Here is a 17,981-nt window from a genome sequence, read left to right as displayed (position 1 = left end):
TCTCTAGGCAAGGCTTGCCATCATACCCTTCTCTAGGGGATTTTCCCACCCCAGGGGTCGAACCCAGGTCTCCCACATTGCAGGCAGATTCTTTACCGTTTGAGCCACCAGGAAAGCACATGTGTTGTATACCAGACCTTATCAGATACATTTTAAAAAGATTTTCCCCAGTCTGACTTGTCTTTTTATTCTCTTGTGTCTTTTGTAGAGCTGAAGTTTTTAGTTTTAATCAAATCCTGCTTCCTTCATAAGAACCCCATTTCTTTTCCCCTGGTTGCAATTTTGGTGTCATTGTCAGGGGTTTTCTGTTTTGTTATCTTCTAGGAGTTTTTTGGGAGAAGGAAATGGCAACCCACTCTTGCCTGGAGAATCCCAGGGACAGAGGAGCGTAGTGGGCTGCTGTCTATGGGGTTGCAGAGTCGGACATGACTGAAGTGACTTAGCAGCAGCAGGAGTTTTTTAGTTTTGCATTTTGCCCTTAGGTCTATGATCCATCTTGAGTTATTTTTTGTGAAGTGTTTAAGGTCTATATCTAGATTCTTTTTTTCTTTTTTGTTCTTGGCATGTCTATGTTCATTTGTTAAGCAGCCTTTGTTGAAGGCTCCATTTTTCCACCAAAATGCCTTTGCTCTAAGATGATCTGTTTCTCACTGTGTGAGTTTTGGTAGGTTGTGTCTTTCTAGTTGTTGGTTCATTTCATCTAGTATATAAAATTTGTGGTCATAGAGTTGTTCATATATTCCTTTGCTATGCTTTTAATGTTTGAGGAAACAATAGTGATGTGTCCCTTCTTTCATTTCTGATATTAGTAATTTGTACTTTTTCTCTTTTTTTCCTTAGTTAACCTGGTTAGAGCCTTACCAATTATATTGTTCTTTTCAGAGGATCAGTTTTCAGTTTCACTGATTTTTCTTTTTGTATTGATTTTCCATTTTCAGTATCACTGATTTCTGTTTCAATTTTTATTATTTGTCTTCTGCTTACTTAGCTCTTTTTCTAGTTCCTTGGGTGGATGCAGAGGTAATTGATTTTAGATGTTCTTTTCTAATACATATATTCAGTGCTATAATTTTCCCCTAAGCAACAGCTTTGCTGTATCCCAAGTGTTTTGGTAAAGTGTGTTTTATTTACTTCAAAATATTTAAAAATAAATTTTTAGATTTCTCCTTTAACCCACTTGTTATTTAGAAAAAAATTTTTTTTAATGTATTTTGCAGTTTTCTAGCTATCTTTCTGTTACTGATTTCTAGTTTAATTCCATTGTGATCTGATGGCATACTTTGTATGATTTCTATTCTTTTAAATTTGCTTAAGTGTACTTTATGTGTGTAACTGGGCCTGTCTTGTCTTGGTGAATGTTTCATGGGGAATTGAGAAGATGTATTTATTCTGCTGTTGTTGAAGTATTATACAGACATAAATTAGATCCAGCTGACTAATAGTGGTGTTCAAATATGTTCTCACTAATTTCTTTGTATTGAATTTGCCAGTTAATCTTAGAGGGGTCTTGAAGTGTCCAACTGCAATGGAAAGTTTTGACACTGTTGCTGGGATTATGCACATTAGGTTGTTATGTTTTGGAGAATTGATTCCTTTATGTAATGAGCATTCCTTATGTAATGCTCCACTTTATTCCTGTTAACTTTTGCTCTTAACTCAGCTCCATCTGAAGTTTAATATAGTTTCTCCTGCTTTCTTTTGCTTAGTATTACTCTGTGGGTCTTTACATTTAAAGTGGATTTTTTTGTAGACAACATAAAATTGGGTTGGGCCTTTTTAAAAATTCAGTACAACATTCTGCTCTGAATAATTGGTATATTTTAGACCATTGGCATTTAAAGTACTTGTTGATGTAGCTGAATTATTATCGACTGTAATTTGTTTTGTTTTCTGTTAGTTACCCTTGCTTGTTTTTCTTCTATTCTTTTGCTGCCTTCTCTTGTCTTTGTCTTTTTATATGACTCTGTTTCTTCTCTTTTCTGAGCATATAAATCCTTGAAAATTTTTTTTTAGTTGAGCTTGTGTTTGCAATATACATTTACAATTGGTCCAAGTTCTCTTTAAAATAAAATTATACGACTTTAGGTTGTATGCATTCGTTCATGCTTCACTTGTGTCCGACAGTCTGTGACCCTGTGGACCATAGTCCACCAGGTTCTTCTGTCCATGAGATTTTCCAGGCATGAATACTGGATTGGGTTGCCATGCCCTCCTCCAAAGGATCTTTAGGTACCTCATAACAGAGGATTCCTGTTTCCTCCCTCCTATCCCTTATAACATTATTGTTACTCATTTTACTTATCCACAAGCTGTAATCACTCAACTCATTTTTGCTATTATTTCTTTAAACCGACTCTTAACTGTTTGGTCAGTGAATAATAAGGAAAGTATTTTATTCTACCTTCATTTAAGTTGGTCAGTTTTTTTTTTGTTCAACACTTTATAAATAGTTCATTTCACTCTCTTCTTGCTTGTATAGCTTCTGAGGAGAAATAGGTAAGTTTTTTTTTTTTTTTTTCCTGGCTTCTATCAAGATTTTCTTTTTGTCTTTGATTCTCTGCAGGTTGCCTGTGATAGACCTAGGTGTAGATGTTTTGTTATTTATCCTCCTTTATATTTAAGCTTCCTGGATTTGTGGTTGGATATTTATCATTTGGGGAAATTTCAATCATTATTAGTTTTAGGTTTTTTTCTGTCCTTCCCCCATCCCCTTCCTCCTCCTTCCTTCCTCATTCCCTTACTTGTTTCTGGTATTACTATTTATATCTATGTTGTTATTGTTCCATGTTTTTTTGGACTTTCTTTTTCACTTTCTTTTTTTCCTTGGCATTTCAGCCTTTGGAAGTTCCTTTTGACATATCTTTAAGCTCATTGATTCTTTGCTTGCTTAAATCTGGTGTGTTGCTGAACCCAACAAAGGCATTCTTTGTTTCTTTTAACAGTATTTTTTATTTCCATCATTTCCTTTTGGTTGTTTCTTAGAAATTTCCATTTTTCTGCTTACAGTACCCATCTGTTCTTGCATGTTGTTTATTTTTTCCATAAGAGCCCTTAGAATATTAATCACTGTTACTTTCAAATTCTTGGTGTGATAATTCCATTATGCTTGGTTTTCCATATTCAGACAGTGTTTTAGCATGCCTTGTAATTTTCTGTTGAAAGGCATATATAATGTATTTAGTAAAAGAAAATGAGGTAAATTGACTTTCAGTGTAAGGTTTTATATTTATCTGGCTAGCAGTTAGGTTTTGTTTGGTGTTTGCTAAAGCTGTATCAGAGGCTAAAATTTCCTTCCCTGTTGTCTTTTGGTTTCCCTGGAGACTTCTTCTTAAATAAGGTCTGAGATGCATAGTTATTTTGTAGTACCCTGTTATTATTTATGATGGTAAGTTATAGGGGGAAGGGAAGTGTTCTGTAGTCCTATGATTTGACCTCAGTTTTTTTAGAGTCTCTATCCTCAAGACATATTTACCTGTTTTCCTGTTTTTGTTCCCTCTTAAGTGAGACAGGAATGCTAAAAGGCACTGGAGTTTAGTGTTTCTTTACCCTAAGTCAAATATTAGAGTGTTCTGGAATTGGATATTTCCTTTTTCCTAGGTTGATGAGGCTCTTATTGAACCCCAGTTGGTTGGGTTCTGGTAGAATAGTTTCTGTTGAGGACAGACCTTGTTAAAGAACAGAACGCTTTAGGGATATTTCATCATGACTGTTTTTCCCCTCACTTCCCTGGAAGAACAGCTTGATTTTCAGTGTGATAGATAACCTGGTGGGGTTCCTGGTGATAAAATTCACAGAAGTGGTGGGGGGCTTCCCTAAGACTGGAACCCCTGGAATTTTAACTGAAATTTGTTCATGCTGAGTCTTCAGTAATTTGTCAATCATAATTTAGGCTTTCCTATGCTGGTAATGGTGGTTGTGGCGTTTTCTGCTTCTGAGCTTTGCTGAATTGACGATTCTCTGTATCTGCCCGTCTCTCTTGGCAGTTTTGGGGGCAGTGGTTTGCTCTGTGACCCCAATTCTCTGATAATCTAAGAACTGTTGAATTTTAGTTTGTTTTGTTATTTTAGTTTGTTTTGCTGTTTGCTATGAGGATGGGTGTGGGAACTTCCAAACTCCTTACTGTTGGATCAGACACCATAAGCCCCCTGTGGTAATGACTTTTATTTATTCTATATTTTACTTGTCTTACTAAAGAATATAACATATCCCAAGATGATAAAGCTTTCTTTTTCTAGCTGCATAATATGGCATGGTATGCATAAACTGGGCTGATTGAATCATTCTTCTTGATGGGCACTGAGTTTTCCCCATCTTTTCCCATTATTAACAGTACTGCTAGAAATGTGTTTATACATGTATCCTTGCATGCTGGCTGTGTCATATCCTTAGGTTACTTCCAAAAGTGTGACATCCAGGTCAAATGATATTTTCTTTTGTTAGCCTACTTTGTAAAAAAATTGTAGCAGTGTAGGAATTTCCTTTCATTTGGACATCACTGGATATTGTCAGCCTGATAGGTAAAAATGGTTTCCCATTGTTTTTTTGATTAGTACTTTCCCAATTAGAGTGAGGTCTGAAGCATCATTGTCTACCATTTCAGCTTCCTGAGTGCATCTTTATTTGTGATATTGCCATTTCTATCATTTGGGTTATTTGCTTATTCCTTATAAATTTGTATTCTAGGCCCAGTTGTTAATATATTTAAAACTTATTATTTGTGTTCCTTATAGAAAAGTCAGAAAATGGCAGCATAAGAAGAAAGTAAAAATCACCCATCTGCTCACAGAGATAAACTGCTCTTAGAATTTTGATATTGGACATTTTTCTAAGCATATGTATGTATATAAATTCCTACCAAAATGAAATTTTACTTGGCATGCTATATAAAAATATTATTACATGCGATTTTATGTTTAACTACAAAATAAAAAATATCAAGCAAGAGAAAAAAGCTTTTGAAATGTAGATCATGACCTGCTAAATTGATTTCATGACACAGAGTTTGAAAACATTGCCTAAAACTATGTAAATATGCAACCTTGATAAAAGAAAAATAAAAATATGGGAACAATAAATATATCCCTTAATTCAAGATAACTGGAATGTCTTCTATGTTTTTCATTTATTTAGTTTTTTCAGACATTTAGAAAATTCAGTATTACTGAAATGCTCAAACATAATTAAAAGTAGACAAAGTAGTATGATGAATCCCACTGTCCCCATCCCTTACATTTAGCAGTTATCACATTTTGCTAATCTTGTTTTACCAAACAATCCATATTTAAATTTACCTAGTTGGCTCAAAAAATATTATTCATAATTGGCTTTCTTTGAATCTGGATGCAAGCAAGAGATCTGCGCACTGTGTGGTTAATATTGTCTTAAGTCTCTTGTGATTTATAGTATCTACTCTTGGCTTTTAAAATTTTTGCTCTACTTATTGCTCCCCTGGTGACTCAGATGGTAAAGAATCTGCACACAATGCGGGAGATTGGAGTTTGATCCCTGGGTTGGGAAGATCCCCTGGAGGAGGAAATGACAACCTACACCAGTATTCTTGCCTGGAGAATTCCATGGACAGAGGAACCTGTGGGCTATAGTCCATGGGGTCACAAAGAGTGGGACATGACTGAGCACCGAATGTTGATTGAAAGATAGACCATGCTTTGGGTTTGACAGATGCTTTCTTTGGTGGTGGTAAAGGACAGAAATGGTATGGACCTAACAGAAGCAGAAATATTAGGAAGAGGTGGCAAGACTACACAGAAGAATTATACGAAAAAGACCTACATGACCCAGATATCAACAATGGTGTGCTCACTCAATTAGAGCTAGACATTCTGGAATGCAAAGTCAAGTGGGCCTTAGGAAGCATCACTATGAACAAAGCTGGTGGAGGTGATGGAATTCCAGCTGAGTCATTGAAGATTCTAGAAGAAGATGCTGTGAAAGTGCTGCACTCAATATGCCAGCAAATTTGGAAAACTCAGCAATGGCCACAGGACTGGAAAAGGTCATTTTCATTCCAGTCCCAAAGAAGGGCAGTGTCAAAGAATGTTCAAACTACCACACAATTGTACACATCTCACATGCCAACAAAGTAATGCTCAAAGTTCTCCAAGCCAGGCTTCAACAATAAATGAACTGAAAACTTTCAGATGTTCAAGCTGGATTTAGAAAAGGCAGAAAACCAGAGATCAAATTACCAACATCCATTGTATCATAGAAAAAGCAAGAGAGTTCCAGAATAAAAATCTACTTTATTGACTACACCGAAGTATTTGACTGTGTGGATCACAACAAACTATGGAAAATTCTTAAACAGAAGGGAATACCAGACCACCTTAACTACCTCCTGAGAAATCTGTATGTAGGTCAAGAAGCACCAGTTAGAACCAGACATGCAACAAAAGACTGGTTGCAAATTGGGAAAGGAATAGTCACTGCTGTATATTGTCACATGTTTATTTAACTTATATGTAGAGTTAATCATGTGAAATGCCTGGCTGGATGAAGCAAAAAGGTAGAAGCAAGATTGCCAGGAGAAACATCAATAACCTCAGATATGCAGATGACACCACCCTTATGGCAGAAAGCAAAGAGGAACTAAAGAGCCTCTTGATGACAGTAAAAGAGAAGAGTGAAAAAGCTGGCTTAAAACTCCATAGTCAGAAAACTAAGATTATGGCATCCGGTTGCATCACTTCATGGCAAATAGATGGAGAAACAATGGAAACAGTGAGAGACTTTATTTTCTTGGGCTGCAAAATCACTGCAGATGGGGACTGTAGCCATGAAATTAAAAGACGCTTGCTACTTGGAAGAAAAGTTATGACCAACCTAGACAGCATATTAAAAAGCAGAGACATTACTTTGCCAACAAAAGTCTGTCTAGTCAAGGCTATGGTTTTTCCAGTAATCATGTATGGATGTGTGTTGGACCATAAAGAAAGCTGAGCGCAGAAGAATTGATGCTTTTGAACTGTGGTGTTGGAGAAGACTGTTGAGAGTCCTTTGGACTGCAAGGAGATCCAACCAGTTAATCATAAGGAAATCAATTCTGAATATTCATTGGAAGGACTGATGCTGAAGCTCCAATACTTTGGTCACCTGATGCGAAGAACTGACTCATTGGAGAAGACCCTGAGGCTGGGAAAGATTGAAGGCAGAAGGAGAAGGGGACGACAGAGGTTGAGATGGTTGGATGGCATCACCGACTCAATGGACATGAGTTTGAGCAGGCTCCAGGAGTTGGTGAGAGACAGGGAAGCCTGGCGTGCTGCGGTCCATGGGGTCACAAAGGGTCAGACATGAGTGAGCGACTGAGCTTGTTCTTCTAATAGTATTTCCTATAAATGGAAGTTGGCTATAGGTGATTATTGAGATGTAAGTTCACATTTTTGGCAAGTGTACTTCAAAAGTGATGCTGGAAACTTATTTTTTTGCAGTTTCTGTGGGCAGGAATTTGGGAACCCTAGCTAGGCAGTTTTAACTTGAATTCTTTCATAAAATTGCAGTGAAATGTTGACTGGGGCATCATCAGTAGAAGGTGTAACCAGGGTTGGAGAATCTATTCCAGGTTGGCTCTCTCACATGGCTGGCAAATTGTAATTCACTGTTTAGGGAAGGTCTCAGTTGTTAGTGTGGACCTTTCAAAAGTGTTAGTTGATTATTTGACAGCCTGGAGGCTGGCTTCTTGGGTCAAATGATCCAAGAAAGTTTTTAATAATTTTTTTTATATTGAATGGGTATGTCTTTTCAGAGAACAAAAGTTCATGTCATCTACATGTGGGGATAATTTTAGCGCTTATGTTTCACTTCTTATTCTTAATTCAGTATGGGCTTCCCTGGTGGCTGAGACAGTACAGAATCTGCCTGCATTGCAGGAGACCTGGGTTCAATCCCTGGGTTGGGAAGATCCCTGGAGGAGGACATGGCAACCTACTCTAGTGTTCTTGCCTGCAGCATCCCCATGGACAGAGGAGCCTGGCGGGCTACAGTCTAGGGGCTCACAAAGAGTCAGACAAGTAGAAATAGAATGCAAGACATTATGTTTTACTTAACACAATCTGTTAGTTTTATTTTATTTTATTTTTTATTTTTTTTAGTTTTATTTTTTAAAACTGTTAGTTTTAATATTTTTATTTAACCCAGTATGTCAATAAATTATTTCATTTGGAAACAGTTTAACAAATTATCAAGATAATAATTTTTTTACTTGTTGTGACTTTTTGAAATCAATGTATGTATTATACTTCAGGAACATTTAGACCATCCACATTTCAAGTGAGCGGTAGCCACATGTAGCTAGTAATCACTGTATTGGGCTGTTCAACTCTGGATACTCTTTGTATAATTAACTGTGTTATGTAATACCATCAAAGATAGTGAGATAGAGGTATCAACTGCATAATCTTTGATAACCTACTTTAACTCATTATCATCAGTATATTTCCATATCAGCAACATACTTCTGCAATATTTTTCAGAGTGCACCGTATGGTATAGATGTACCATAATACCTGTTTGTGGTTTTTTTTTTTTTTTTTGGCTTAATGTTTTTAGGTGTTGTTATATTGCTTTTAGTGAACATGCTTACAGAAAAATCTTTTATGTCTTTATTTCCTTGTGCTAAATATCTATAAAAGCCCTTGCTATGTTAAAGGGCACAGGATTTTCAAAGCTGTGGGTGCCTTTGCCAAATTATGTTTTGTAAGTATGCGGGTTTACTACTGGCAGCATATAACAGTGTATGTTTACGTCATACCTATGTTAATACTGTGTAATTTTCCTTTGGAAATATTTTCCTCTTAGTTAAAAGTGGTATTTGATTTGTATATTTTGATTAATGGTGAGATTAAATACATAGGCATCTGCATATTGACAGTTCATTAATTTTTCATTTTTTATTGTTGTCCTGGTCTTTTCTTGGTTCAGTTCAGTTGCTCAGTCGTGTCCCCGTGGACTCTTTGCGACCCCATGGACTGAAGCATGCCAGGCCTCCCTGTCCATCACCAACTCCCGGAGTTTACTCAAAGTCATGTCCATCGAGTTGGTGATGCCATCTAACCATCTCATCCTCTGTTGTCCCTTCTTCTCCCGCCTTCAGTCTTTTCCAGCATCAGAGTCTTTTCAAATGAGTCAGCTCTTCGATTCAGGTGGCCAAAGTATTGTAGTTTCAGCTTCAGCATCAGTTCTTCCAATGAACACCCAGGACTGATCTCCTTTAGGATGGACTGGTTGGATCTCCTTGCAGTCCAAGGGACTCTCTCAAGAGTCTTCTCCAACACCACAGTTCAAAAGCATCAATTCTTCTGTGCTCAGCTTTCTTTTTTTCTTTTTTTTTTTTTTCCATTTTCAGCTTTCTTTATAGTTCGACTCTCACATCCATACATGACTACTGGAAAAACCATAGGTTTGACTAGACGGACCTTTGTTGGCAAAGTAATGTCTCTGCTTTCTAATATGCTGTCTCGGTTGCTCACAACTTTTATTCCAAGGAGTGAGCGTCTTTTAATTTCATGGCTGCAGTCAACATCTGCAGTGATTTTGGAGCCCCCCATAATAAAGCCTGTCACTGTTTCCACCGTTCCCCATCTATTTGTCATGAAGTGATGGGACCAGATGCCATGATCTTAGTTTTCTGAATGTTGTGTTTTAAGTCAACTTTTTCACTCTCCTCTTTTACTTTGATCAAGAGGCTGTTTAGTTTTTCTTTGCTTTCTGCCGTAAGGGTGGAGTCATCTGCATATCTGAGGTTATTGATGTTTCTCCTAGCTTGTGCTAGGGGATTCCAGCTTGTGATTTCAGCTTGTGCTTCATCCAGCCCAGCGTTTCCCATGATGTACTTTGCATTTAAGTTAAATAAGCAGGGTGACAATATACAGGCTTCACGTACCCCTTTCCCTATTTGGATCTGGCCCATTCATTGTTCCTTGTCCAGTTCTAACTGTTGCTTCCTGACCTGCATACAGGTTTCTCAAGAGGCAGGTCGCGTGGTCTGGTATTCCCATTTCCTTCAGAATTTTCCAGTTTATTGTGATCCATAGAGTCAAAGGCTTTTTCATAATCAATAAAGTAGAAATGGGTGTGTTTCTGGAACTCTTTTTTTTCCGATGATCCAGCAGATGTTGGCAATTTGATCTCTGGTTTCTCTGCCTTTTCTAAAACCAGCTTGAACATCTGTAAGTTCATGGTTCACGTGCTGTTAAAGCCTGGCTTGGAGAATTTTGGGCATTACTTTACTAGCATGTGAGATAAGTGCAATTGTGCAGTAGTTTGAGCATTCTTTGGCATTGCCCTTCTTTGGGATTGGAATGAAAACTGACCTTTTCCAGTCCTGTGGCCACTGCTGAGTTTTCCAAATTTTCTGGCATAATGAGTGCAGCACTTTCACAGCATCATCTTTTAGGATTTGAAATAGCTTCACTGGAATTCCATCTCCTCCACTAGCTTTGTTCGTGTTGATGCTTCCGAAGGCCCACTTGACTTCACATTCCAGGATGTCTGGCTCTAGGTGGGTGATCACACCATCATGATTATCTGGGTCGTGAAGATCTTTTTTATATAGTTCTTCTGTGTATTCTTGCCACCTCTTCTTAGTATCTTCTGCTTCTGGTAGGTCCATACAATTTCTGTCCTTTATTGTGCCCTTCTTTGCAAGAAATGTTCCCTTGGAATCTCTAATTTTCTTGAAGAGATCTCTAGTGTTTCCCATTCTGTTGTTTTCCTCTCTTTGCATTGATCGATGAGGATGGCTTTCTTATCTCTCCTTGCTATTCTTTGGAACTCTGCACTGAAATGGGAATATCTTTCCTTTTCTCCTTTACTTTTTGCTTCTCTTCTTTTCACAGCTATTTGTAAGGCCTCAGACAGCCAGTTTGCTTTTTTGCATTTCTTTTATTTGGGGATGGTCTTGATTCCTGTCTCCTGTACAATGTCACGAACCTCTGTCCATAGTTCATCAGGCACTCTGTCTATCAGATCTGGTCCCTTAAATCTATTTCTCACTTCCACTGTACAGTCATAAGGGATTTGATTTGGATCATACCTGAATGGTCTAGTGGTTTTCCCCACTTTCTTCAGTTTTATTCTGAATTTGGCAATAAGGAGTTCATGATCTGAGCCGTAGTCAGCTCCTGGTCTTGTTTTTGCTGACTATATAGAGCTTCTGCATCTTTGGCTGCAAAAAATATGATCAGTCTGATTTTGGTGTTGACCATCTGTTGATGTCCATGTGGCATTTTTAGTATTTCTTCTTCTATTGTGGAGTCATTTAAATTGTACTTTCTAATTGTTCCGATTTTAAGTTCTAATTGTTGCTGGCATGTAAGAAGTCTTTTTGTGTGTGAAAGTGAAAGTCGTTCAGTCCTGTCTGACTCTTTGCAACTCCATAGACACTATAGTCCATGGAATTCTCCAGGCCAGAATACTGGAGTGGGTAGCGTTTCCCTTCTCCAGGGGATTTTCTCAACCCGTGGAACGAACCCAGGTCTCCTGCATTGCAGCCAGATTCTTTAGCAGCTGAGCCACAAGGGAAGCCCCTGGACTAACCTTTTTTGTATACAATTTTTCTAATGTGTCTTTTTCTTTTTTAAAAATTCTTTTGGATCTGCAGAGGTTGTCATCTCTTCTACCAGTAATCTTGTTTTTGTCACTTTCAATGTTTGTTTCTAATTTTACTTACTAAGTTCTGGAACAGTTAGTAATAATGAACATTCTTGTCTTGTGTGCAACACCTGGCATTTTACTGTTAAATATGAGAGTAATTGTTTGTTTCAGGGAAATACCATTGTAAAGAAAATATCCTATTGCAAGGTTACTATGAAATCTTTGCTTTAGTTGTTTTTTTATTTTTGTTTTTTGGCCTTGCCATGTGACTTACAGGACCCCCAGAGCACGGCTTAAACCTCGGCCCTGCTGTGAAATTGCCCAGTTCTGACCACTGGGCTGACAGGGAGTTCCCTTTGCTCTGTTTTTCTTCAGGAACTGATTATGATTATATTTTGATGTCTATTTGGTGTATTGATGGCTTTTTTACTTTGAAATATTGATGTATGGAATTTTATTAGCTTTTTCAGTCTTGAATTGGTAAATTAAACTGCTTGAGTGAGATGTGTTAGATAATAGCTTTGGATTCAGTTTGTGCAAGTTTCGTTTAAGAATTTTGAATTTATCATTTGTATCATGTGTATGTGCTATGTGCTGTTGTATGTTTTAGTAGTAGGATTAATAAGTTGGTTTTACAAAATTGAGCTGTAATTTGTATGCTTTCACATACTCTGGAGCTGTATAAAATAATTAAATTTTACATTTATTAAAGACTTACTAGAAGCCCATATAAAGCCCAACTGGACCCAGACTATTTTTTTATTAAAAGTAACTCTTGTAACATCTTTAAATTTTCTTTGATGAACTATACTGATTGTTTTTGGCTTTTGCCAAGAAACAGTTTGTTCAGTAAGTAAAACAGCTAAGAATTGATTTTATATTAATCATACCCAGAAACTATGCAGTGTGGAAATTAGCTGTGTTGATTTTATATCATAGCAATTTTCTTTAGGGGAAGAAAGTTGGTTAGATATCTCCTTGGGATGATATTGATACTAGATTCAGAGAGAAGAGAGTAAACATTATTAAATGACAAAATACCAGTTCTTTTAAAGGATTAGTTTTCTCCCCAGCTCTTTATTTTTTAAAAATTTTGAACCTGTGGTAAAGTTATAAGAATAAAATCTTTAATGTATTAATTATTGTTGTCCTTAGGTGCATTTTATCTGGTGTTTGAATATATGGACCATGATCTGATGGGACTGTTGGAATCAGGCTTGGTTCATTTTAATGAAAATCACATAAAGTCGTTTATGAGACAGCTCATGGAAGGTCTGGATTATTGTCATAAGAAGAACTTTTTGCATCGAGATATCAAATGTTCAAATATTCTTCTAAACAATAGGTATGATAAAAGGTTGACATATGTTTAAAATGAATCATATATTGTCTACCTTGAGATTTAAAAATTAGTTTTTTATTGCTTAAAATATTTTTAACATAATCAGTATTGCAGTTTGGACTACATCTGAAGTTGTGTTAAATATACTTCAGTTAATTAAATTCCAGTAATAGTTTGTAATGTATGTAAGGTAAACTTTGTTGACTTGCTGACATTCCATCTCCTCAATCTAAGCAATTTAATAGAATTAAGTGGATCAGACCTCTAAAGAACTTTAGAGTTTGTTTAACCTTACAGGGATTTAGGAGTCATAAAGGCTTGAGTTTGAATCCACGGAGTAGTTTGAAGCTATATGCAAGTATCCATAAACTATATACTAGTTTTAGTGAACTTGGGGAAACTATTTAACCCCTCCTTTTGTTGTTGCTGAATAACAACTGTCATACCTCAGTGGAGGAGAGAAAGGGACAGGAAGACTACTGAGCATTATAAGCACCTCCCGGCTCCCAACACTTAGTTGACCTTCTTGTGTGATAGTCTTCCAAATAATATGAATGTTTCTTCTAATAATAATATGATTTTAGTTTTAGATTAAAAATGGATTTTAGAATCTTTCTTAATTTGGATTTTTTTTAAAAAGTCATCACACTTTTTAGGTGAACTATTTTTCAGGTGTTATATACATGTAACATATGTACCTACATATATATTCAAAGTTTATGTTAAATATTTTACTGGTAGCATAACCTGAACTCTGATAATTCTGTTGTAATTGCTACTGTTTGTTAAAGTGAGGCATGCCTGATCCTGATTTTAGTTAATAGGAAGTATTCTGTAGAGCACCTAGTCACTCTTAAGAACTGGAAAATTAAACATAAATTTAAAATGATGTGGTCTGGTTTTGTGCATTTTTGGCTGGAATTGAACAGGTAATCTGTATTATTACTGAAGTAATACAAGTTATTTCACTTTGTTAATTTTCATTGAAGTATACTTTTCTAAATAGGAACTGGATAATACTGAGAAACTTGTTATATTAGTACTTTTATATATAATAATATATGTAATAATAGTACTGGTGTAATAGTAGCTGAAATTATCCAAAGAAAAGTACTGATTTTTTTGCCTTATATTGTTGTGAGCTTATCTATTTGTCTTTTCCTATAGAGCCTTGGGTCTGCAATGTAATCAGAGTTACTAGTTAGTTCTAGAAATAGAAGAGAATGTGTGCCATCAATTCAGAGTAAACTAATACTTTTTGTTCATTTTATCTTACTTCCATCAGAGGACAGATAAAACTTGCAGATTTTGGACTTGCTCGATTATATAGCTCAGAAGAAAGGTAAGAATATTTTCAAATGAATATTGTAGACATTAGTGACCAGATTTAGAAGCTATATTAAGAATACCTTATTGATAGTTTATTTTTTTAACAAAAGGGAAATTTTCTTTTCATGGTTAAATACATGAAATAATGAAGTTTTATATCATGTTGGATTTACTTTTATTTATAAGAATTTGTACATTAAATCAATGTAAAAATAAAATATATTTTTAATATCCAGAGGTAAATATAATTTTCTTTTAAAGTTTCTTAAGTGAGCTTAGGAATTTTTAAAAAAGAATTCATACTTAAATTTCTAATGCACATCTAGATGTTAAGATGTTTGTGATTTTGTGTTTAATGAAAAATCTTAGTAAATGCTCTTTATGTTACATGTTTAAGCTTATTTTTTTGTTTTAATTATTATTTTGAACTTCCTTAAACATTTTTAACAATAGTTATATCTGTAGTTGTGTCTGTTTTTTTAAAATTCCTTAGAACCTTTTACTTAAACAACCTACTTCTTTGTGTGGAGTCTCTCCGGCTAAGGTTGGGATTTGTATCCCATTTAGCTCCAAGAGATGGTGGTACTGAAATATGACTTGTCTTACTGGGATTATTCTCAGAAGAATAATACAGAATTTCAAAATAAAATATCTTTCTGAAATAGTGCAGCTTATGGTGATAAACAATGAATTTAACTGGGTTTAATATCTTCAGTTTAGCCCCTTCTTTTCTTCTCAGTGTTGTTTCTTTATATTATTATTATTATATGTTGATATGTTATTATTATATATAATCATTATATATAATATATAAATTATATGCAACAATTATATAATTATATATTATAACTATTATTTATATTGATACATGTTATATATGTAAATTCTTTATGACAGTTCTGTAATTTACTTGGTGTAATCATAATTGGATAGAGTAAAGTGTCAGTTAATTTGGAATTCTTAACAATAGGTGTTTATGTTCACTGACTGCCAGTTTCTGGTTACTTGAAAAAATTTTTTTTAAAAATACTTTTTTATATTTTAATCTTGTAGTGCCCGTAACATAATTCTGAAAATTATTTTTAGAATTTAGAGGTTTTTAAATGGTTTGTTTGGGATATGTTAGAGTTCTTTTTAACCTCAGACCATGGTATGGACAGGTTGTAATGGACAGTGTTCCAGTCCCCTATATGTACTTTAGCCCTAGCTTTTCTGCCTTTATTTGTTTTACCTAATTAATATTTAAAGGAAAGGTTGTATGCTTTTGCTTGTTTGCTTAAGTTGTTTTAGAGCTTAACAGCTTCATTTCCATTTGAGAAAACAGACCCAGAAAGGATTAAGTGACTTGAAATATTCAAAAGTATTTGTTAATATCATCTAGAGTATGAAGCTTGAAGTTTCCAACTTCCAGTTGTTTATTCTTTCCATCATATATAATAATGCCTCTTGATAGAATTTGAAGGAAAAAAATATATAGGTTCATAAGTGTATTTAATCCAAAACTTCACTTGCATAGCTGGTTCACTGAGATTTCATTGTAGTTTGGTTATCCTTTCTTAATACAAGTATATGTCTCTCATACTTTGACTGTAAATCCTGTTCCTTTTGTTTTCATGTTAGGTTTCAGTGGAGATGGAGAACAGCTAAATTACCATTTTCCATCTGATGATTCTTTTTATGCAGATATTTGTCCTTATTGGAATAAGTATGTTCCAGAAAACCTATAGAGCCAAATTTTATGTCTGAATCCACTCTCCCATTGAATTTTTTTTTTTAATGGAATGTTGGGTTTCAGTGGAGTGTCAGGAGTTTGTCGTGTTAACTGAGGCTTGGTCCTCATTGTCTTGCTGAATTAAAAATTTAAAATCCCATAACTTTGCATCTTCAGGTAATGTATACTGAAAATTTCTGCTTATTCAAATTTGCAAGTTAAAAAGTTGGTGTATCATTTTGTTTTACAAGCAGATATCCTATACTTCAGGGTTATGTAGTTTTAAAAAAATACTTTTTTCAGATTCAAATAATTCCGATTTCTTTAAAATCAGTAAAGAAGTAGGCTTAACTTAATGGAATGACTTAAAACATATTATTCTAGTAAATTTTAGTAATACTGAAATTCACTGCCTTTAGCAGATTCACTGTATTTTCCCAAATTCTCTAGGTATTTTTTGAAATATAAAGCAAATGATTTTCATCCATATTTCTTTGTTATTAGAACCAGAAAGAAACCATAATGCCCCGATCTAAATGTTAAGATAATTTTGAAAAACTTTCTGAGTGTAATTAGCTATTACAGATAGAATGAAATATTCAAGAAATTATCCTAGGGTTTTTTGTTTTAAAATAGAGCAAATTTCAGCTTATCACTGTAATTTGATTTGGTATGCCTTTTTTTGAGTGAGAAAAACCAGACAGAGCTACAGCTAGTGTGTAGGAATTGAACATGAAGTAGAGGGTGACCAATGTGAATCTCTTCTGTCCTGTGTGCTGCAGTAGAAAAAAGGTGAACCACTGGGCTAAAACTTGGGAGAAAATAATTCCTTTAAAGTTGAAGAATCATTTTCTCATTTTGAACATCAGTATTAATGCTTTGCCTTATTTGGCCTTGGGGGAAAAAAAGAACTTGAGAATGCGAGGTTTTGCCCCATTTTTTCGTATCCATTCAGTTTTTTAGTAGCTTATTTAGGTCTAACTTTTCCCAAAACTTTCAGCCACAATGATAAACCCTCAAACCCTCTTTCTGAGTGTTTATTTTACTAGGTCTTGGCCCCAGTGCTTTTCCAAGTAATGGGGTATCTTTTTCTCTTTATGTGATTGACTCATATGAAGAAAAAGATACAGTTTGTATATAAGTTGAAATTAATTTCACTTTTAGAGAAGAATCTATAGCTTAGAACGTTTACTTCTTTAATGCTAAGAACTCAAAATCTTTAGGCCTAAATCATGAAACTTTGGCTCTAGGCCTGGCATTGCCATTTTACCAGTTATGGAATATTGAACAAGTCAGTTAATCTCTCTATATTTCGTTATTCTCAACTTTTAAGATAAAGGATTTCAAATATCTAAGATATTTATAGTTTATTGAAAAACATGTATTATTTCTTGGTTCTGAAAGTTAACGTGAATAAAAGGTTTTTAAACATTCGAAGACAATATCGCCATCTAGAGGCTTTTCATAAGATTGCCATTAAAGCCAAAACTAAATTTTCCCAAACTTATGTAGGGTATGGGAGAAGGCAGTGGCACCCCACTCCAGTACTCTTGCCTGGAGAATCCCATGGACAGAGGAGCCTGGTAGGCTGCAGCCACAGGGTCGCTAAGAGTCGGATATGACTGAGCGACTTTACTTACACTTTTCACTTTCATGCACTGGAGAAGGAAATGACAACCCACTCCAGTCTTTTTGCCTGGAGAATCTCAAGGATGGGGGAGCCTGGTGGGCTGCCGTCTTTGGGGTCGCACAGAGTCGGACACGACTGACGCGACTTAGCAGCAGCAGCATGCAGGGTATGAATGGGAGAGTCACCTGTTGCTGCTTGTCCATGTTCTAGATGAAATTATATTCAGAATTAAAATTGCCTCTTTAGGGCTGGTCTTTTTGTGTTCTTGTCTTTTCACTAGAGCTAGAATTGTAGTTATTTAAAGACAGGTATCATTATTTTAAACTTTTGTGTTTTATATGCCTTAAAACATAAAGAAC

General features: G+C 35.3%; 1 protein-coding gene across 2 annotated transcripts in view; it reads left to right on the top strand.

Moving 5' to 3' along the window:
- CDK13 (cyclin dependent kinase 13) overlaps positions 1-17,981 on the top strand; it is a 122,613-nt gene that overhangs the window by 71,218 nt on the left and 33,414 nt on the right. For both annotated transcript variants that reach the window (XM_043463537.1, XM_043463536.1), the window contains exons 6-7: positions 12,766-12,955; positions 14,238-14,294. In XM_043463537.1, coding sequence (XP_043319472.1) covers positions 12,766-12,955; positions 14,238-14,294 — 247 coding nt within the window. The remainder of the gene's footprint in view (positions 1-12,765; positions 12,956-14,237; positions 14,295-17,981) is intronic.

This window comes from Cervus canadensis, chromosome 3 (genome assembly GCF_019320065.1).
Source record: "Cervus canadensis isolate Bull #8, Minnesota chromosome 3, ASM1932006v1, whole genome shotgun sequence".
NCBI classification, from domain to species: Eukaryota; Metazoa; Chordata; class Mammalia; order Artiodactyla; family Cervidae; genus Cervus; species Cervus canadensis.
This window is presented reverse-complemented; position numbering and strand designations above follow the sequence as displayed.